The sequence below is a fragment of the Trichosurus vulpecula genome, chromosome 2 (assembly GCF_011100635.1).
Source record: "Trichosurus vulpecula isolate mTriVul1 chromosome 2, mTriVul1.pri, whole genome shotgun sequence".
Taxonomy (NCBI): domain Eukaryota; kingdom Metazoa; phylum Chordata; class Mammalia; order Diprotodontia; family Phalangeridae; genus Trichosurus; species Trichosurus vulpecula.
The window spans coordinates 280,999,006-281,021,553 of NC_050574.1; the positions used below are offsets into that span (position 1 = coordinate 280,999,006).

At 35.6% G+C, this 22,548-nt stretch overlaps 1 protein-coding gene across 1 annotated transcript in view; it reads right to left on the bottom strand.

Annotated features, from left to right (window-relative positions):
• The window catches only part of KYNU (kynureninase), a 132,995-nt gene that overhangs the window by 40,152 nt on the left and 70,295 nt on the right, over positions 1 to 22,548 (bottom strand). The window contains exons 9-10 of the mRNA XM_036743507.1: positions 16,771 to 16,869; positions 7,567 to 7,640 (exon numbers count right to left, since the gene is read on the bottom strand). Coding sequence (XP_036599402.1) covers positions 7,567 to 7,640; positions 16,771 to 16,869 — 173 coding nt within the window. The remainder of the gene's footprint in view (positions 1 to 7,566; positions 7,641 to 16,770; positions 16,870 to 22,548) is intronic.

The window sequence follows — 22,548 nt, forward strand, 5'->3', positions numbered from 1 at the left end:
TTATTCCAAAGTATGTTTAACTTGCATTACCTACCTCATAAGGTTTTTGAGAGGAAAAACTTTCTAAACTTTTAAGAGCTCTGTGGATGTGTATTATTATTAAAGTCATAGGATCATTTGTATCTCAGAGATTTAATGCTAGAAGGGACTTTAAAGATCATTTCATTCAACCCCTTCCTTTTATAGAAGAAACTAATGCCCAGGGCATTGAAGTCACTAAGCCCAACTAGTGTTTGGGGTTAAATTTGCATACAGGTCTTCCTGGCTCAGGGTTCAGTACTCTACCCATTTCACTAGTCTAAGAGATACTTGATTATACTCTTCTGAGAGGTAATGATTTGCTCAGGGTCACACAGTTATTAAATGTTTAAGGCAGGATATGAATTTAGGTCTTCTTGATTCTAAGTTCAGCCGTCTAGCCACTACACCATCGAGTTGCCTTTAATATTACAGTCATTCTCCAAGAACTCCTACACTTGGGTTTTTGACAATGTAAAGACTTTGCTCCATGCCTCTCCTTAACTGTTTATTTCCCTTTCTCATTTTTAACCTTTCCACCTTTATTGTCTTCTTTCTGTCTGCCAACAAATAAAATCAGGCCTTTCCAATCCTAAAACTCTTCCCTACAGATCTGCTACTCCTTCAAGCTATTATCCTATTTTTCTCCCATCCTTCCCTGTTAAGATTATTTTTTAAATAGGCTTAGACTTTTTAACCACAATTTTTGTATTGCCGCCTCACTTTTCAACTTCTTGTAAATTGGCATTAGCCTCCATCGCTTTACCAAGACTGTTCTCTAAGGTCACCAATGGTTTTCTAATCGCATAATAATACAATGGCCCCCCTCGCCATCCTGACTTTTTTGGAATGAACAGTATTTTTCATTATTGTCTTCAATAATTCATTATCTTCTACTAATTTGCATGCCTCTCTACCAATCTCACTTTCTTTACTGGTTCCCCTTCTTCATCCAAACTTTATCCTTGGCTTGCTTCATTGCTACAATCTTTTCTTTGTCAGCAATCCATATTCATGTAGATTTGATTTTCACTTCTATGCAGACCAATCCCAAACCCATCTCTCTTTTTTTTCTTTTTTTTTTTTGAATGGGGGAAGGCAAGGCAATTGGGGTTAAGTGACTTGCCCAAGGTCACACAGCTAGTAAGTATGTCAAGTGTCTGAGGCTGGATTTGAACTCAGGTCCTCCTGACTCCAGGGCTGGTGCTCTACTCACTGCGCCACCTAGTTGCCCCACCAAACCCATATCTCTAATCTGGATAGTCTTTCCTCTGAAAGATCCCGCATTTCAAAATACCAGCTGTATAGTGACACATTATGTCCTCACACCTAAAACTTATGTCTCAAACAATGCTCTTCATTATAAAACCTGTCCTTTTGAAATATCACATTTCTATTATGTTGTAACATCAACAGATGATAAGCCTTTGCCACCAAGACTTGAAAACCTGGAGTAATTCTTATATTTTCCATCTCTCCCATTTGCCAAATTTCCCAATCTTTCTTACACAAAATGTCTGCTTTCCATCTCTCCTTTCCACTTGTATGATAGATCACCTTTGATCAGGTTTTTTCATTTCCTCCTTCCTAAATATTATTGGACTCTTATCTCCTCTCCCTTCCGCAATCCATCCTTCCTAACACTGCTAAAGTAAGCTTCTTAAAATATAAGGGCAGGGACTGTCTTTTGCCTCTTTTGTATCTCCAGAGCTTAGGAGAATGCCTGGCTAAGTGCTTAAAACATGTGACTCTCATGCTCAGTGTTCTTCAGTATCTTCCCTTTGTCTTTAATTTTTCCTTTCAAAGAATCCATGATTTTATCAATGTAAATACTCCTCAATTAGTGCAGATCATATCTAACCCATGTCTTTTCTTACTGTCAAAATTTTCTTCATCTCCTCCCATAAATTCTCCATAGAGGATCTATCTATTATATTAGAAATCTTCTAGACCTTTTGCTATTTTATGGCTACAAGGGCAACATTCAGGCTGTTGAAAAAGAAATCAGCTCTTTTTGATTACTTTGATTTATTTTTAGTTTGATTATAGTATCAAACTCCCTTCTTTAGGAAAAGCTAGCCCTAACAACAAAGCCAGACTAACACAAAGTCTCCTAAGTCTAGGTTATCTATAGATTTAGTGAACAGATAAATTGAGAAGCCTTTAACATTTGGTAGCAGATAACTTAGAAGAATAAAATAATCATAATATTGTAAGATTTTTCAAAAGGCTAATAGCAGAAAGTGGGGTTGACAAAAGCTAAGCAGAAAGTGGGGTTGACCAAAGCTAAGCAGAAAATGGAGTTGACCAGAGGCCAAGTTCCCCTTTCTGGTGGCTGGAGAAAAGTTATCCAGAGATTAAGACCCCTTTTCTTTTTTCTTTTTCTTTAGCTGAAGCCTATGTTGAGTCACGGACTCTGCTAAGGAAAACTGCAGGGAGAGGGGACTGCTAACCACTGACCACAAGCTCCTCTTTCCCAGCACACTTATTAGTTACAAAAGATACCACCTGGAGGAAAGGATGCCTGGAGAAGGGTTAAGAAAGTCTGGAAGAAGCTAACTAGTCAGGTGACCTGCTTTGTGCAATTGAATATTCAAAACAAGTTTCTATAATTTTTCCAATTCTTTTGTTTGATATAAAAATCATCTCTGTAAATCACTCCTGGTTTCTGAGGTCTGAGGACTCAGGTGACCTGATTTAGTATGATGCTAGCTTTACAAATTAAATTCTAAATGGCTTGGTAACTTTACCTTCAGTTTCCTTTTTATTTCAGATAATCAATTTTAATACTGCCCATGTATTATCCTTGCTCTCAGTCCACAACCAGTCCCTGGCTTTTGCAATCATACATCTTTGATGCCACTTCTCAGATAAAAGTCATCATTGGCAAAATGTCACAGCCTATGCATGGTTTTTGTGAAATTTTCCATTGCTTATAGGGTCACCTGAAACTCTGAATGCTTTGAGATCATGGCGTTCTGTGATTGGCAACCATTTAAATATGCAGTCTCTAGGATAATAACGCCCAAAGTTTTTGGAGCAGACCACAACTTGGGGACACTGAAACTACTTCATAACGTCCTAAATTCAATCCAGCCTGCTCTTCTCATTTAATTCCAGGCTCAGCTCATTGTCCACCTTCAGTAACTGTCTGAGATGCATGTAATGCTAACTTAACTCAATAGGCTGTCCATCCAACTGTAGTATTCTGTCAACAAGCATTTACTTTGTACCAGGCATTGTGCTAAGTAAGCACTGGGGATATAACGAAAGGCAAAAAAATTCCCCATTTTCAGGGTATACACTGTAATGTGGGAGACAACGGGTACATAGGTATATACAAGAGATATATAGAGCAGATTGAACATAGTATGAAAGGGAAGCATAAGTACCTTGAGGGACTGGGACAAGCCTCTTGCAGGAGGTGGGCCTTTAGCTAAGTCTTAGAGAAAGCCAAGGAAATCAATGGTGGAGGGGAGGGGGTACAGCATTCCAGAGGCAGAAAGGTAACCAGTGCAAAAGCACAGCAATGAGAGATGGAGGGTCATGCTCGAGAACTATGAGTAGGCCAATATAGCTAGATTACAGAGTGTGTTGAAGGGAATAAAGTGAGAGAAAATGAAAAGGTAGGAAGAGGCCACATTATGAAGGGCTTTAAATGCCAAACAAAGGACTTTATATTTGATACTAGGGGAAACTGGGAATTACCGGACCTCAATGTGGGGAGTGGTGGGGTTTGACATGACTGGATCTGTGTTTCAGAAGGCAGCTAAGAGGATGAATGGAGGATGGATTGGAATGGGCAGAGACTTGAAGTAGAGAGAATAATCAAATGACAACTTCATATAATAATTTAATAACATCGCCTTTGTAGCCTTATTTTATAGTACCTCTCTCCATGTGCCATACTCTGATCAACCTGGAGTACTCATTGCTACTTGATCCTGTCTCTATGACTTTTTCAACATTTTATTACCTCTGCATGATTCTCCACTCATTTCTACCTATTTACATTCTTACTTTATTCATAATCTAGCTGAAGTGTATCTGCCTAATGAAGACTTCCCCAATTCCCTTAGTTGGAAGTGATTGTTCTTCCTTTGGATCTTCCAGGCTATGTCTGACCTCTCCTACACACTTAAGCATTTTATGACTTTTATTATTATCATTTGTATAAATTTGTCTCACGTCCCTGCTGGACTATAAGTTTCTTGAAGGCAGAGATCATATGATTTGTCATTTTTTTATCCTCGGCATCTAGCACAGTTAATCTTATTGACCATCCAGTTAAGTAATGTGTTGAATTTGAACTCAACAACTTGATATAATTAGAGCACTAAAATTTTATCAGAAGAGATAGTTCTCTAGATGATACTGGTGGTTCAAGTGTCTGTTCTCAAATAGCAAGGCCACTGGTTTAGGTCAGGAGCATTCACCTTAGAGGTGTGCTTACATATCACAATAGTGACATTTCTATAACTTTTAAATAGGAGTAATTTTTTGCATATGGTTGAGAACATGGGACACAATATTATCAGGCCTAATGTTGCAAATTTTACCTTGTTCTGTCCATTTTATAAGATAAAGAGTCAAGGGTGGGGAACCTGTGGCCTCAAAGCCCCAAGTGACTCTCTGGGTCCTCAAGTGTGGTCCTTTGACTGAATCCAAACTTCATAGAACAAATTCCCTTAATAAAAGGGTTCGTTCTGTAAAATTTGGACTCAGTCAAAAAGCCACACCCAAGGACCTAAAAGGCCAAAGATTCCCCACCCCTGAGCTAGCTTCTTCCTTGTTATTCTCATCTTTGCTAGTCCATTTGGAGTAGAAATCAAAAGCACTAAGCTTCCATTATCTAAGTTATAACACTGTTAAGATAGGTAAGAACACTCTCTCAGGATGGATGAGATACTTAATGTGGTATTGTATTGTTGATGTATGATAATGATGCTAATGTAAACATTTCCAGGCCCCTAAGGCCAGAGGCTGCATACATTTAGGAAATATATTATTATAATAACTCATTAAAATAGCTCTTTGAAGTTTATATAATATTTCCTCACAATAACTTGGTTAGATAGGTAGTACAAGAATTATTATCCTCATTTTATAGGTTCTATTCAAAATTAAATGCCTACCATGCGCAGGTTCTCTTCAAAATGACAAAATAAGTAGAGACAGAATAGCCCAGCTTCCTCCTAACTACTCCATCAAGGGTTTTTTTTAATTAAATAAAAAAGAGTATTGGAGAGGGAAATGATCAAGATATCCAAGGAGAAGCTGTAGTAAGTGCATCTAGCTAACCCATGTTCTCAAAGACATAGCCAGGAGGCTATGGGCATTAGTGCCTAGAGAAAAGAACCCAGCCTGAGAGTACAAAGCTTCCTCAGCTGTTCAGTCTAAGGGGGAAAAAATTCTATTCTTTATATGTGTAAAAAAATTCTCATGTTTTTCAAAGCACATTCACTATATCATTTTCATTTTATGTAAATAACAATCTTGTAAATTACATAGGTATTGTATGCCCCTTTTATAGCTAAAAAAAAGAGACATACCTAAGTGTTAAATCAAAAAATTAGTAATAACTGAAACCTCTTGATTTTTTTCCTCCATTAGACACATGTTTTCCTTCTTGTGGAAATTACAATCAAACAATGCTTCAGAGACCCTTAAAATGAAAAGTACTATCTTCAGGGTGCAAGCCAGGGCATTTTGGGTTGGGGCAGTAGACCTATACTATAGAGTATTCCATTCCAGGCCTTAAGTCTAATTTTGGGCCATTCAACAACTTTTTTTTTAAGAATTCTGCTCCAAAATCAGGCCCTAACAGCTACATTACTGTGTGTTTACAACATTGTTTTATTATCTTAGACAATAAAGGCCTATCCTTTGGGATTATAGAATACAATGAACCTTCATTAAAGACCCTATTTCATTAGGTCTTCATTAAAGATCTATCATGGCACAGAAATAAGCATGAGCTCTAGAAAGCTATGCAGGGTGAGTACAAACTCTGGCAGATCCTACCAAACTAGAAGGCCTTTGAGTATGGGCTCATTAATTGACTATTTGCCTGAGGCCTGAGGACCTGCCTAGTTAAATTTAAAGAATCTCTACACCTAGCTGACTGCAGGATGATGAGTTTGTAAGCCATGCCATTTCTCAAAGACCATCTACTAAGTTATGGAGCAATTGAGATCTCTGCCAGTGGAGGGAATACCTAGATCAATAAAAACCAGTGAAGTAAGTAAATATAATGAAAAACATAGTACGGAAGAGCAAAAATATGTGGTTAAGGGGAAGATAAGAAACTATGTTTGAGAACATTTGCTATATGACAAAATTATTCTGTTAGAAAATGTAAGAAACAAGTTTCACTGAATGAGTAATAGATTATGATTTTATTTTAAAAAGACAAAATATATTCTCATATGGAACATATTTCCCTTTGATCATCTCAAAGAGGTTCAGGAATGGGGAAAATGCCCATCTTTACAGAGATCACAAAAATTGTCACCTTTCAAAGTTAGTTTTGTAAAGTATCTTTAATAATCAAAACTATTACCAAAACCAACAAATCCTAAAAAGTATGGGAAAGTTCAAATTAATTTCAGAAAATTATCTTAAATTTGGAGAGTTTTTATGTACCAAACCAATGATACCCTGACATTTTCTTAACTACATTACTGATTTAAATCAAAAAGGATTGTAATTCTCATAAAGATTACCCCACTTTGCCAATGGCTGAGAAGCTTCAGAGAACTAATCAAACATTATTATATTATCTATTAAGAGTCTAGACAGTCTCGTCATCACATATACTCTAAAATAAGTGCAGTATTTTTCTCCTCTTTCCAGCATGTGATTTAGTTTTGGTGCTAGACAAAAATAAAAGGAAGTATCCGTAAGTTCTCCAGACAACAAGAAAAGGTGTACATTTTTTGTGATATTAAATTCACATTCCTGGTGTCCCTGAAAAATGAGAATGGTGATATAAAATAGAAAAGTATTACATTTTTACACAGTCAATCTGTCGTTCAGCTACTGCAGTTTTTCATGGATTATAAAGTATTTGAGAAGAGGCAATATTCCTATAGTGGATCTTCACATATCTGCAGCTTTAAAAGTAGGTATAATTTTAATAAAAACATGCCACATTTAAGAAGCTATTAGACACAGCAGTGAAGTTTCCTTTGATTTGTGCATGAATGTGAGACAGCTGAAATTTTTAAAGTATAGTTTTAAAAAGAATATTTAAAGTATTCTCTTTACATTAAACTATCTTTTGTGCCTTCGTGTGGTTACTGTTTTTAAAAAAATATTAATGGTATCTCCTTTTATGATTAAATTTCTTATTCAACCAACTATACTCTAGAGAGATCATCTATGATTGTTAATGGAACATTTAAAATAATTATAATTTACTCAAATTCTCATTGGATAACATCTGCAACTTAAATTTCACAAATTTCTGAATAAATGTTTTATCCACTTTCACAGAACAATTTGGAAGAAACTAATTTAAATTTTTATATCAATAAATATACTTACGCAGGTTTCATCGTATGTGCATGCTTTTCATGAATGAAGGCACCAGCAAGAGCTCCTGCTCCTGAATTTAAATACTAGATAGAGAAATTACATATAAATGTCTTTAAAATCTATTTGATGAAATTAAAACTTGAAATATTTCAGGAACCAAAATTTATACCAGTAGAACATGTTGACTTATTTTAGTTATTATTGTTACTGTTTTTCTATTTAGCTGTCGTTTGGGGACAAGACCTGCTGTTCAAATATGAATGCAATGTGGTAAATGACAAATGATTAATAAATGAAAAAATAGATTTGAGAAAGAATACAAAAATTAACTTTTGGCAAATACTAAGAAAACAGATTATTAGGGATTAATTAAGCATGGTTAGTTTTGCAAAGAGCATGCCCTCCATCCAACCTAATCAAATTTCTACACATAGCAGAATAGTAGGCCTGGTAAATGGAGGGATAGATGTAATTGAGCTAGCTTTAGCAATCCATTTTTATCCCATCTGATATACTTGACAATAAATGGAAAATAGTCTGGACAGAACTAATATTAAGTTAGGACCAAATTGATTTTAAGATTAGACCCAGGAAGTTGTCTCAGTGAATCATCATCTTGAGAGGTATTCTTCAGAAATTATCCCTGATCTAAAAGTTCTCTGACATTGTTTTAAATTACTTGGATAAGGTGGGACAAAAGTAATTCCTTTTATGCTCAAGTGTCTAAGTATACAGTTAAGTTAAACAGAACAAAAATATTCAGTTTGTCCAAATTATCTATATCACTCAAACACATAGTGAAGTCTTATAAATTGTAGCCTTAGAATTCACACACTGGGAATATGACAGATGAAATGCCATATTCCATATCTAATTGTCCATACCACCATAGTAACAGGGAAAGGTTACACATGACACCAAGAGTAATGAAGGAGACATGGTAACACAGCTTTGTGTGTAGGATTATTTGGAAGACATGATCAGAAATTAATAGAGTATGGTTCAAGCGTAGCATTTATAGTGAATCCCATCTGAGAAGCCTCTCAGAATCATTTGAACTTTTACGTCTCAAGGCTTTGTTTGTTCCTCAATTTTTAGATTCCATCCATACAATTAGAAATAAATTTACTAAAAAGAGAACTTTTCATTTCCATATGGAAAGATATTAATTTTTGCTTCCACCTTTATCTAAAGAGAATGAAGTCTTTTGCACTGTGATAGGAAATTATCTTCTAAGGACTCAAGTCCATCAAATACATTTAGGCTGAATTTCATTTTATCAAAAGATGAAGGTTAAGATGAAGGATTTCTGTACAAAGCCATTTTTCCCCACTCATTTTCTTGGTTTACTACATTTTTTTTTATTAAAAGAAAAAATCTGAAGTAAACCAGGAACAAGTTAAAAATTTTGGAAACAGAGGAAACATCCAAGTATAAGGATGTGTATTTTATAAAAAGCCATGGTCAAAAATAGTTACAAATTTTGGACAGTAAAAATTGAAAAGACACAAGATAAAATATTGCTATTCAACTAGGAGTCAGTTGAAAAACTCATGACTTCTTGTGAAAGTGATCTTTTCAAAGTTCAACTCTGACCATGCCACAGACCCTGCAATCCCTACTTGATAAAATGTAGTGGCTCCTTATCTCTTCTAGGATCAGATATAAAATCCTTGGTTTGTCATTCAAAGCCATTTGTAACATAGCCCCACTCACCAACCTTTCTAGTATTCTTATACCTTTCCCTTCAACTTTGTGATCCAATCCCTACCATTTTTTGAAAAGGATACTCCATCTCTCAACTCTGGCCATTTTCACTGATTGCTTCCCGTGCCTGGAATACTCTCCCTCTTCATGTTCACCTCCTATTCTTCCTGGCTTCTTTCAAGTCTCAGCTAAAATCCCAACTTCTACAGAAAGTCTTTTCTTAATTCTAGTGCCTGCCTTCTGCTGATTATTTCCAATTTGTCATATACATACACACATATTATTTGTACATATTTTAATTGCTCTCTCTCCCATTTGACTACGAGCTTTTTGAGAATGTGGCTTGTCTTTTGTTTTTCCTTTTATCGCTAGAGTTTAGCAGTGTGTCTGGCACATAATCCGTGCTTAACAAATGTTTCCTGAATGTCTTTCTGTGAAAAAAAGAGAATTAGATAGAGTACTTGATTAGAAGGGAAGATGTGATGTCAGAAAATGCTTAATGTCTTTCATTCTTTGAAATATTTTCAATGGATTGAAATTCAACTTTAGTTACATAAACAATGAATCAACATTTTAAAATAATAACTAATGTTTATAGCTCTTAAGATTTGCAAAATACGTTACATGTATAATCTCCTTTGATCCTGAGAAACAATCCTGTGAATCAAGTACTATTGTATCAGGTAAACTGAAGCTGACAGAGCTTAAGTGCTTTAGCAATGGTGACACTGCAATTAAGTGTCAGAGGCAGGGAGTAAACTAAAGTCACTTCCTGGCCATATCTATAGCAAGCTGCCCATACCATGGAACTCGTCCTCAGCTATCCCATACCAGAACTTTGGATTCCACCTCTGCTAGGAGAGCTTCTGGCTTATCTTACCCAGATGTAGTCCTTCACAAGCACTATGGCCATTATTTTCCTCCAGAACCCTGGATTCACTCTTGGGACTTCTCACCCTTCTAACTGTTTTTTTACATTTTGTCTTACCCCATTAGAATATAAGTTCCTTGCAGGCAGGGACTGTCTTGTGATCTGTATCTTTGGCACTTAGCATAATGCCTGGCAAACAGTAAGTATAAACAAATACTGAATCTACCTTTCACAGGGTACTGGCTAGTCCCCATGAGTAAGCACAGAGTGCCAGTGATGAAATTTCTCAGAGACTAGGGAGCCTGATACCAAGAGAGTCATGATGACATGTAATGGAAGGGTTTTGTACAGAATTTCAAGAATGTGGGGACATTCTTTAACTGGTTCCAGTTAGTTAATGACATGGTGGATAGCAGCACCTTTGATTGGCTGGGTGACAGGAACAGGACCTGAGGTGAGAAGCATTTTTTTTTAAAAAAAGCTCTATTTGACCTAACCCTTCCTATCTCTCGGTTGGACCACTTGGTGTGATTCCTTTCCTAACAATGTCCAGTAAGATACAATTCTGTAATGAGAGAGGCTTTCGGTCCTCTCCCTCTATGACCAAGATGTGGCCCTGTGAATGTAAGCCTTGGTTCTTTGCCTCAGAATTTATTCTGTCATTTTAGGTGAAAGAATTCAAGCTATGACCTTATGAGTTCTGAAAGATTAGGGATATCCAATCCTTTCCCCTAAAATGAAAAATCAAACACAGAGGCAGGTAAAGATTTGAGGCCCATATTCAAGAAGCTTTGTTGGTTTGGTTTTGGAGGGAGAAGCTCAGTGGTATGCTGGGATCAGGTCCACCTGTCTTCATTGTTAAATTCTCAGTATGAGCATTTATAGCTTAGAAATAAGCTAACACTACAAATCAGGCTTTAATTTATTATTTCATTGATTTCTAAGACTTAAGAAAGTGAAAGAGAAAATGTTAATTATGCATAGTAAACCAAAAAGTCTGTCCTGCAGACATTTTTTTGAGAGCCTTCTATTAAATATTTACCAGCATACCCCTGGAGAAGACCTTATATCACTATATCTAACCAGAAGCTGTTAGCTAGGATAGAATCACACTAAAAGAAGAAATCCAACCATGAGAGAAGAAGGACTAGGTTAAAAAGGGTCTTTTTGAATGCCTCCCTATACCCAATTCTGATCCCATCACTAAAGCCAATCAAAAAAGCGGCTGTCTACCGCATAATTAGTAAACAGGAACCAGATGCCGAATGTCCATGCATGATGCTTCAAAGTCTCTCCAATTCTATTTTGTGTTATTATAGTCCTCTAGGAAGCAGATTCCCCATCATGTCCCAGGTGGGGACTTATATCAGTGATACTCTATGCATGCTTGTAGAGACTTATTATCCCTATCTCCATTACATATGGAAATTAGTATACTAACTAAGCTATCCACTATACCATAGTACCTCTTCTAAAACAGAATGTTTATAATGCTTGTATTGCTTCTGATAAACTTTGCTGAGCATCTTTTTCCTCCCTTTGTTAAAAACTCTTTTACAATTAAAGATTTTATACAGTAGTCAATATTATTGCTATATTCTAAAAGTTAAAAGCTATAAACTGGGGGTTTTTTTTGGGGGGGGGTGTTTATAAGAGTATTTGGATAATTATTAGTGTGAGGCCAATCTGTAAGTGAAAGCTCTTTTCTGCCCATTCAATAGGTCTCAAGTGGAATCAACAAAGGGAGGCTTGAGTAGAGGCAGGCCCACACCCTTGTGATCCCAATCAGTGATTAAAGACCTTTCTCACCCACTCAATAGACCTCAGGTGAGGCCAACAAAGGGAGGCTTGATTAGCAGACCTATTCCTTTTACTTACTAGGCACTAAGCCTCAGGCCCAAATTCTTTCAATGATTGGGCTGAAACACTCAGGCCCTAAAAAGAGTATAAATACCCAGAAGGTAGCCATTGAACTCAGAATCTGCCAAGAGCTACAGAAGTCAGAATTTGGAGAAGGAGCAGGAACTTGGAGTTGGCAGTTACAGAGAGAGTTCTGGGCAGAAAGTGGAAACCAGGGAGCTTTGGAGACCAGAGAACTGAGGGGGGAGAGAACTCAGGCAAGTCAACAGTTAGGATTCTTGAGTGATTGTTTACAGGAGGGCCCTAGGAGGGGGTAAAGTTACAGGATGACTTAGTTCTTTGCTATAATACTGTGTTATAATTTCTTTGTTGCTACATTAAGGTGGGCTTACTGGTTTTGGAATATAATTACTGCTCTATCAAATTGGGGGGTTTGGTCTTGGGATCTGATATTCTGGTGTCTAAATAAATGCTATACTTCCTCTGCCTTCTACATAGAGAGTTTTTCATACTTTGCTATTCTGAACCATACAGGTATGTTCATGGTCACCCTCGAGGTCATGAATTTTGCCTTACTGATATAGTAAGTATCAGGGAAGTAACAGTTTTTTTAAGATAAAATATATTTATATACTTCAAAAACTAAATTTAATTAAATCTAAAATAAAAAATATTTTAAATCCAATTGAAGTACTGAAGAAAATATTTCTAACAGAAAGATAAAACCCCTGTTTCCATTAATATGCTATATCTTGAGGCAAGTGAAAAAAATTTTATAAATTAAAGTATACCCCACATCTGATATTGAAATTCTTCCCATTGGAAGAAAAGTTTGCCAAAAGAAAAAAAGAACAAGGGATTTCTACTATCCAAGAAGTTGCAAACCTTCCAGTTTCAAATACTATCATTTCACAAAATAGAGAGAAAATAGAGGTAATTGCCCATATAATTTATACTATAAAGTATTTTCCAGATATATTCAGATAATTGAGGTAACTATGCTTTCTAGGGGCTCAAATAGACTTAAATTTCCTCTCAATTCTTTATTTTATTTTTCATATGAATGTAAACAGATCCTCAGACTAACTTTCCTTGAGGGCACAGAAAGGCTGCTGGGACCGAGAAGCATAGACTTCTTGGAATTGTATTTCTTATGAACAATTGAGTCATCCCCTATCCTTCTAAAACACACACACACACACACACACACACACACACACATGCACGCACGCACGCACGCACACACACAGGGATCTTGAGATTGCGGATGGGCATCTGGAAGGGACGCTGAGCTTGACACTGGGGAGTGAGTTCAGAGGATGCTGAGCTGAGGTGTCTGAGTGCAAGATTAAGTTTTTGAAGTGAGATAAACAGGGACACAGCAACTCAACGGTGTTCAGAGATGTTTTGTGATTGCAGATTTAAAGACCAGAGTCTCAGCTTTATAGACTTGTCAATAGTGGTCACAGATTCTAATGGGTGTGCTGGGTTAGACTAGTTATTGATAGTTGTGTCTAGAGTTCAGCTCAATTCATCATTCCCCCTCCCCTATTCTGAGGCCTGCGAGAATTTCCATCATGATTTGTCCACTTCTTAAACTGTTCTTAATTCTAGATTTTTTCATTTAAAAACTATAAATAACCATATATTCTATGTGATTCATGTCTGTTATTAACATTGTTGGAGGGGGGATTGTGATGGAGGGAGGCAATGAGTAGCTTTTACAGCACAGGACTAAACAAGACAAAGATTTGTGAAGATTAGTAGGGAATGCAGAGATTAGTACAAAATGCTAGATCTTTTTCTTTGTTAGAGCCTGAGTCAGATGAGAGAGAATCCTGTGGTCTTGATTTATCAATGACTTTTATAAGCTCCTAAATACCAAATAACAAAAACAACAACAAAACCCACCTGATTCACAACCCTGTACTTTAAGCTAATGAGTCATGGGTCTAAGGAGGCCCAGTAAAACTTACTAAAAGGCCTGACCCTTTACTTAGAGGCAGATAGGCTGCATACAGATTTGAAGGGCCTATAAAAGTCCTTTCTTAGGCAATTCAAAGACCTCCCTCAAAGTGCAGGCATTGACTTGGGAAAGTCACGATCCTGGGCTGACTAAGGGAAGAGTTGGGAAAGAATCTGACCTGTTCACAAAATTCCAACTATGTGAGGCAGGAAAATACGAAGGCATCTTCCTTCTGCTTTGCCTTTCCACCTAAGCCTCCCCACCTTAACAGATATCACCAGCAGACATCAATCAAATAACAGCGAATCTCATAAAATTCTTTGATTTGGCCCTCAAAACATATCAGCAGCATCATAATCTGATAAATGATCTAGATGAAAATAAGGTAATTTCATTTCCTTGTTACAATTGGTACCAAATATATCCATAGCATACTGCCCATTTGTCAGTAAATCATTTGATCTCAATTAGTTGGGAAAAGAAACATTGAACAACAATTTTTATTAATCTGAATCAAGATGCAAATTTGTCAAAAATTTTTCTTAAACACTAAAGAGCTCTTAACCTGACAGTGTAAACTAAGAATCTGAGAAATGTAAAGGAAATGTAAAAATAGAAGACAATAAAAAGCAAACCTTTAAAATTTTTCAAAAAGATCCAGTTTTAATTTCAGGGCATCTAATTCAAATTAATGTTGTTTTAAAAGGAAATGCAATCCCAACATAGCACAATGTATAATAAAGTTATAGAATTTAAGTTTCGTCATCATATCTGTTTGGGACAGATCACCACAGAAGTACCAGCAGATCTGTTCCATTTCACATCTATTTGTTGTCCTTTTGTCAGATTCATCTACAAATTATCTTTGTAGAGATGATCTGTTGTATCTGGGTCCACTCCATATGTTACCTCAAATGGACCGTCACTATTGTTAGGCAATCAATCCTTTTATACCTCCATAATTAGCTCTCTATTCATTTCAACACAGGCTTTTCCAAACCATTTCATCCCTCCTCAAACTTCCCATGTCCCCCTCTCACACCTTGCCACGTTCACCACTCAGTTGAGACCTTGCCTCATACTTCATTGAAAAAAATTGGAGTCATTTAACAAGAGCCCTCTCTTTTCACCTCTTTATCTCACATCACCCAGATGCCTTATGCCATTATGTCCTCTTTCACGCCTATCTGATATGATAAAGTGGCACTTCTCTGTCCTATGGTCAAACCTTCTACGTGCAGAAGTTATCCATGTCTTCTAGTATATTACCACTTCTGTCACCCCCACTCTCTCACTTATCATCTTAAAAACAACACTATTTCAATCAAAATTTGCCTTCTCATTTTCCCATCCCAACTACCTCTCCCCTAAAGATTGAGAACAAAAGAAAAAAATCTGTTATAAACATATGTAGTCAATAAAAACAAATTTATACATTGGCTACATCCAAATAATATTTCTCCCATTCTGCACTGTGAGTCCTTCACCTCTATCAGGACATAGATGGCACGTTTTATCACCTCTGGAATTGTGATTGGTTATTACAATGTTAAGAGTTCCGAATTCTTTCAGAGTTGCTTGTCTTTACCATATTGTTGTCATTATATAACTTGTTCTGTTTCTATTCACTTCACTTTGCATAAGTTCATGTAAGTCTTTGCAGGTTGTTTTCCTAATCATTTCTAAAATGACATTTTTAACTATAACTTGTTCATCCATTATCCAATTTATGGGCACCCCCCCCTTAGATTCCCATTCTTCGTCTCCTCAAAAAGAACTAAAATATTTTTGTAAGTTGGTTTTGCTCAGGACTAATCTTTCCATTAATCTATTCTTCCTCTAATTCCTCCTCCCCCATTTCCTTGATTTTTTCTTCCTTTTGAGTGAAATACATTTCTGTACCCAACTTTGTGTGTGTATTCATTCTTTTAATTAGTTCAGAAAAGAAAGAGGTTTAAATGTCAGCTTCTTCCCCTGCTCCCTCCTCTTTATTGAATAGATGTATACTTGTACTCCCTTATTATAAAGGTAAGATAATATTCCCCAGCCTTTCTTTCTTTTCCTCACTCTGCCTTCATAGTTTTCCTCTTCCTCCTCTTTCCCAATCTTAAGATCACCAAGATGTCACAGAACCACTCCCAGACCTTGTCTAATTAGACTGCCTAGTGATCCCTGACGATGACAGGGTTCAGCACGGATATAATGTATCATTTCCCCATATTCAAATGTAAGCTTTTGATGCGTGATAAAAACAGCTCATTTATTCACTTCTCCCATGAGGAGTTATGTGAACTATTCTTTCATTTATCTTCAACTCTTCATGTCCTCTAGCTCTATCTATGGTTAGAATGTCAACATGGATGTTGCTTACTTTCCCTTGTAATGGATCAACTTGTTGGTCATAAATTAGGAGTACCAAACAGGCTTAAACATATTACCAGTTATATATTGTTCATGACAATCAACATGAAAGACATCATCAAGAATACTCATGGCACAAAAAAGGGACTGATCCTGTGGCAAGAATGATTTATGAGGGACAGGCTGACTGCTTAGTTGGTATTTATGAAATATCGAAATATCTATGGACTATTAAAACAACCACATGAATACCTCCATTGCATTGAATAAATATTCTAAGGAGCAATAATCTAAATATAAGAATGAGAGCTGCATAAGATGAGATGATGTAGCTGTGTGGGCAGTTGGGGTGGAAGCTGGGGAGAGTAGTTACTTTGATTAGAGCAAGGATCATTTGAAGCATATATTTAAAACCAAAGAATTTAAATAAATGAAGCATTTTTTTTACCTTGTAGGAACACCAGCAGGCAAAATCTACTCCCCAGTCATGTAAATGAAGCTCAACATTACCAACTGCATGGGCCAGATCAAAGCCAACAAAACAACCCTGGGGAAAAATACAAGATATTCTTAATTTGCTTAATGTTCAGGCAGAATTAGTACTGAACTCCCTAATATCTTTTTGAAAACTTTCCATGCCACAAGGCCCAGCTCAGCCACTGACTCACTGTGTATTCTTGGTTCAATAACTTCTCTGTGGGCCTTACTTTTCCCATCTGCAAAATTAAGGGATTGAACTCAATTATCTATAAGTTTCCTTCCAGTTTTTATCTTCTCTTTTTTATCTCCTACTTTTTTTATGAAAGAGAATGATCCCCAAATTTGAGTGTGGAACAAAAAGAATTAAGAGTGAATTGAAAGTCAAGATAAAGAAAGGATATAGTAAAGTATTTCCTCTCAGTGAATTAAAGTCAACTGGCCTGAAGAAACTCTCCCAAGGAACTGAAAGTGAGGGTTCAGTTTCACCTGCTTTTCCCTCCCTATTTGAAAAAGAAGCCACAGGGAGGCAGTATTTGACTTAATAAGGAAAAAAATCTTAAGAATCAGAGCTACAAATTGCATAGGCTCCTTCTGCAGGTGATATACTTATTCTCCATGACTAATGAAATTCAGGTAGAGATTGTAGGTCCACTCGTTATGGGTATTGTAGAAGGGATTCACACTTCAGGCACGAAGTTCAACTCTATGACTTCTCAGACATTTCTGACTCTGAGATTCTATAATTTTATAAGAGCATGGTCTACGAAACTTGAAAAGATGTGAAAAATCAACAGGCTATTCACAAAAATTTCACTAGATGGCAGCATTTAAAAATGTTTTTAAAATGAAAAGTCACTTTAGAGAAGTATATAGTTTGTTAAAGTAGAGAAAAATGATAATGTCATTTCTGCATGGAGTGCCAGTTATATATTATTTTCATAGTTTATAAAAGAAACTAGAGTCACTTTAAATGTACAATATGATTAAATTGAACATTTTAAAAAGCTATGATTTCTAAATTGATTTTTATCACAAACACAAGAGAAATTTCAAATAAGTTATCCTGACCATACATTAGTGTTTATCACCATCATCAACACTTGTTTTACAATCCAAATGTGCGCATCTCAGTTTTTCCTATTGAAAAATAAATTCTTGCTAATATTATTGAGTTTTCTATCAACCAATAAAAACTGAAAGAAGTAATATTCAAAGAGCCTGTTTTCTTGCTATATTTTATATATCATATGCAGAAGTAATGTTTTTCAAAATGTTCTATTTGCAAACAAGCATTCATCATTGCCCATATGCAGTTTAAATTAGCTCCCTATGTACACTGTAGCTGCCTCTCATTGAAATTCCAAAACTTTTGAATATGTTTTATTTCCCTTCAATACTAATGCCATACACTGTTATTTCAGTACATAATTATGGCCTACATTAGAAGTGCTAAATATGAGGTTATAACTATGGTTCCTTCACCAAATCATTACTTAATCAACTGATTTCTTCATATTTTTAATTATTTAAAAAATTGTCAAATATAGGAAAAGAAACAATTCTATGTATATGATATCCTGAAAACTTTTTACTAATTTTTTTCAATTATGAAAAAACCTTTTCTTTAAATTATAATGAATGATGATTTCACCCTGGCCAAGTCACTAGACCTCTGTCTGCCTCAGTTCCTCATCTGTAAAATGGTGATAATAACAGCACCTACCTCCCAGGCTTGTTGTGAGGATCAAATGAAATAATAATTGTAAAGTGCTCAGTATAGTGGCTGGCACATAGTAAGTGCTATATGAGTGCTAACCTTATCATCATCATCATCATCATCATCATCATCATCACCATCGAAGACCTGGACTACAATTTACCAAGGGAATAATACCTATATACTAACAGAACTGTACTTGATGGGATGTTTGTCAGGCTTCCTTTATATATAATATGAGAAATGCTTGGATAAATATAAACAGGACAGGAAAAGATCTAGAGGTTATGGTGGACTGTACATGTACATTTACCAATGTATTCTGATAATTCTAAACAAAGGATGGGAAATTTTTTAAAATGATAGAATTAAAAATGGAAATTGTAGGTCTTTAATGACAGGACAGATGACCACTGGTATGGGATGATTTGGGTAGACTTCTACCCAAGGCAAGGAGTTGGAACATTTGACCTTTTATGATCTCTTCATGCTCTATGATTCAAAAAAAAATCCAGAAACCAACAAGCTATTCAATTTTTGAAGATATCTAGCAAAGGAGATTGGGTAACCTCTTAGAGCAGCTTGGTGTTTAACACCCCTTAATATCAATTTAATCTAATTTAACATTGATTAAGTATCTACTTTGTGCAAAGTTTTCTACTCAGTGCTATGAATGATATTAAGGTGAAATAGCATATATTTTCTGTCTTTTTTAACTCATTTTCTAATAATAATGTGGATGCAAATAGGTGTTATGTACCATAGACTATGGTAAGTGAAAGGAGAGAGAAAGCACCGTGTAGAAAGTCTCCATGAAATCTCACCTAAATCTTTCATAACATCTTTAATTTATTTTCTCTTATTATCAATTGCTATTGTCATGGGTGAAAGATGAAATGACTAAGGAAACAAAGGTTGACCTTCCAAGTATACTGTTTTATTAAGCAATGAATACCAATTGAATAACAAATTAGGGCCAGACTTCCTCAGCTTTGGCACCAGACCCCAAATACAGGAAGAGACAGATTTTTATGTACTAAAACAATTAATAAAATAAGACCACTTACTTAAAAGGAAACAACAGGATATAAGATTAGGTAATCTGAATTCTGATTGGAAGTAAGATTAGGGACTTTCCAAGATGGGAGAGAGGGGGCTAACAGGCACAATTTCCTGAAATCAGAAAAAGAGGTGTATCTGTATTTAATCAAAGGAAGATGAAAACAATAACCGATTGACCAGCAGGAGGCAATTTTCAGACAAGACATGTGGGTTGCTTCAGATGTATAATTGTGAGAAAACTCCTTGTATCAATCTTTGCATTTGACTGGATTTCTGGTCAACATAACATAGGTCCTTAGTTAAGGGTATCTAAGCAGCAGGTAAAGATGGCCTGGCTTCCCAGATGCTCAGGGCTAGGTTCAAACAATGCATCAACACTTTCACAGAATTCCCACAACTGAATAAAGTTTTCTCACAAGACTGAAATTGGATTAGTCCCATAATTGAATAGAAAGGGAATTGAGGTAGGTCCAGAACTGAGTCACAAGATAGAGTCAGGGTGGCTCACTCAATTCCCACTATAACTTGCTGTTCTAATTCCCTCAATATGGATGATAACTGGCCATCTTTCTTGGATGATAACCTTTTTTATTTGTCCGCAAGTGGTATATTAAGTATTTGTTTGGGGCATATTTGAAGTTGACCATTAGAGCAATAGGATCTTGCCCTAAGTGGATATAATGTGTTTTCTGTCATCTCAGCTAAATGCAGAAAACTCTAGCCTAAGGTGAAAGGATAAGAATGGGCAGGTATGAAAGGAAGGAATCCATGCTTTCAAAACCAATATGAAAAATGCTCCAAATAACTAATAAGTATAGAAATTAAAATAAAACAATATATTGATATATACATATGATATGTGTATAGCAATATATTTAGATATTTAATATAACATATGCATATGTATATTAAAGGCACAGTAGAGAACAAAGGGAAGAGTAAAAGGAAACACAGTTAAACAGAACAGCTTTGAAAGTTACGCATTGAATTTACATATACGTAAAAGAAAGAGCAAGCAGTATAATAATATATTAATGGTTTCATGTACAATCCCCTTTGTTCTACTTTGTATAAAGGAATGTTTGTTTTATTTTATGTTTTGGTTCAAAATACAATTTTTTTCAAAGAAAACTTTAAAACAAGGGTACAGGTTGCACAATTTCAAATGCTGCAAAATCTATCAAAAAATATGGCTTTCCCAAATATACTTCCCCCAAATTATGTTTAGGTTAACAGTAACCTCCATAAGCTTGGAATATTAAAATATTAATTATTTTCATTTTAGTATGCTAATGGACGACTTGTGCTAAGAAGATATCAAGACCAAAACTTGTGGATATGATATAACTACAACTCATGTATTTTGATCTTCTGAGGGTCAGGGAATTATGTGAAGAAACTTGGAAGATTTTACTGAACCTCAGGGCACAGACAATACGAAGAGAGCATGGGATAAGATAATTTTGGGTCTGCAGAAAAGGAAGGAAAGAAAAATCTGTCTTGGATGTTTGTATAAGGTGTATGAAAAACAAAAAAAAATCTTGTTCAAAAAAGTTCTGCGGAAAACACCAGAAGAACAGCTGAGTTCCAGAGATAGTAGTTTTTACCTGGAATTAATGGATGGACCTGGAACCCAGACATATTGAAAACTAAATGAGTTCTTAGAATTATAGGTCATAGATTTAGAGGCAGAAAGGATCTTACAAGCCATCTAGTTTAACTCCGTGTTAATAAAGAAGAAACTGAGGAAGTTAAGTGAAAGGTAGTAAATAATAGACTCAGGATATCAATCCTTGTCCTTGGGCTTCCAAATTCTTTCTACTGTAACAGGGTTCTTTTATTTTTTATACAGGGGTAAAAAGTAATGATCAACTAGGGAGTGGAATTAGAGATGATATAAATGTTTGCTTTATTCTATAAGTTTTACCAAGCAAAAATATAAAGTTAAACCATTAACTATTGACATATTTCTGTACTCCAAGGTTACCACACGCTATATTAAAATAGGCTTGACAATTAGATTTGCTAGGTGTACATGTGCTTATCACAGAAAACATAGCAAGAAAACATATAGAGCAAGTTTCAGGATTCAGAGCTTTGGACTTTGTTATCCATACGTCTCATTCTCATTAAAGCAAGTAGAATAAACTAATTATATATTTTTGACACCTATGAAATAAAAAGTTTCAAGATTTCTCTTTTTCTTATGTGTATGGGTACAATGTAATGCTTTGGGAATCTACCTGGTTGTCTTCTGAATGCATGTTACTGGCTTATACTTGAAAATTAACATGGTTTACATAGTATGGTAAAGCTAATAAAGTGAAACAAGTTTGCTAAATTCTATGCTTAAACTTCACTAGCATTTTGATGATGAAATTTCAGGGATGTATGTCATTTTGGGTGCATGTGAGACCAAGTTAACATCTTCATATTAGGAAAGAGTTAAAGATTCAGGGGAGGCAAAAAATGAAAAAGAACTGAAACAATACCTATTAAAGCAATGCATAAGGAATGGATGTTCCTATATCCTTTATTACTAACATAAGTAAGTTCGAAGGTCAAATTTTGTTGTCTCATCTTTTCCTGGGACAGTTATTTCTCTGTCTCACTCTTAATTCCAGAGTAAGAATAAAATGTAAAAGAAAAAAGAAAAAACAATCAAATATTGCTAGTATCCCCTCATAGTCTACCCCTCAAGTTATTTATCCAAGATCACACAGGCATAAGTAATAGACCCAGCTTTCAAACCCAGGATATCTAAATCCAAATCTAGCACTCTATCTACTGTATTGTGTTTCTGTAACATAGAATCTCTTCAAACATAGAATAAAAAAGAAATAAAAGAAGAGGAAGGAATTTCGGCGAAATTAACCAACACATCAACCAAGTCTGATAGTACATACAATGTTTCACATCCATAGTTCCACATCTATGCAAAGAAGGGACAGATGCATATTTTCTCCT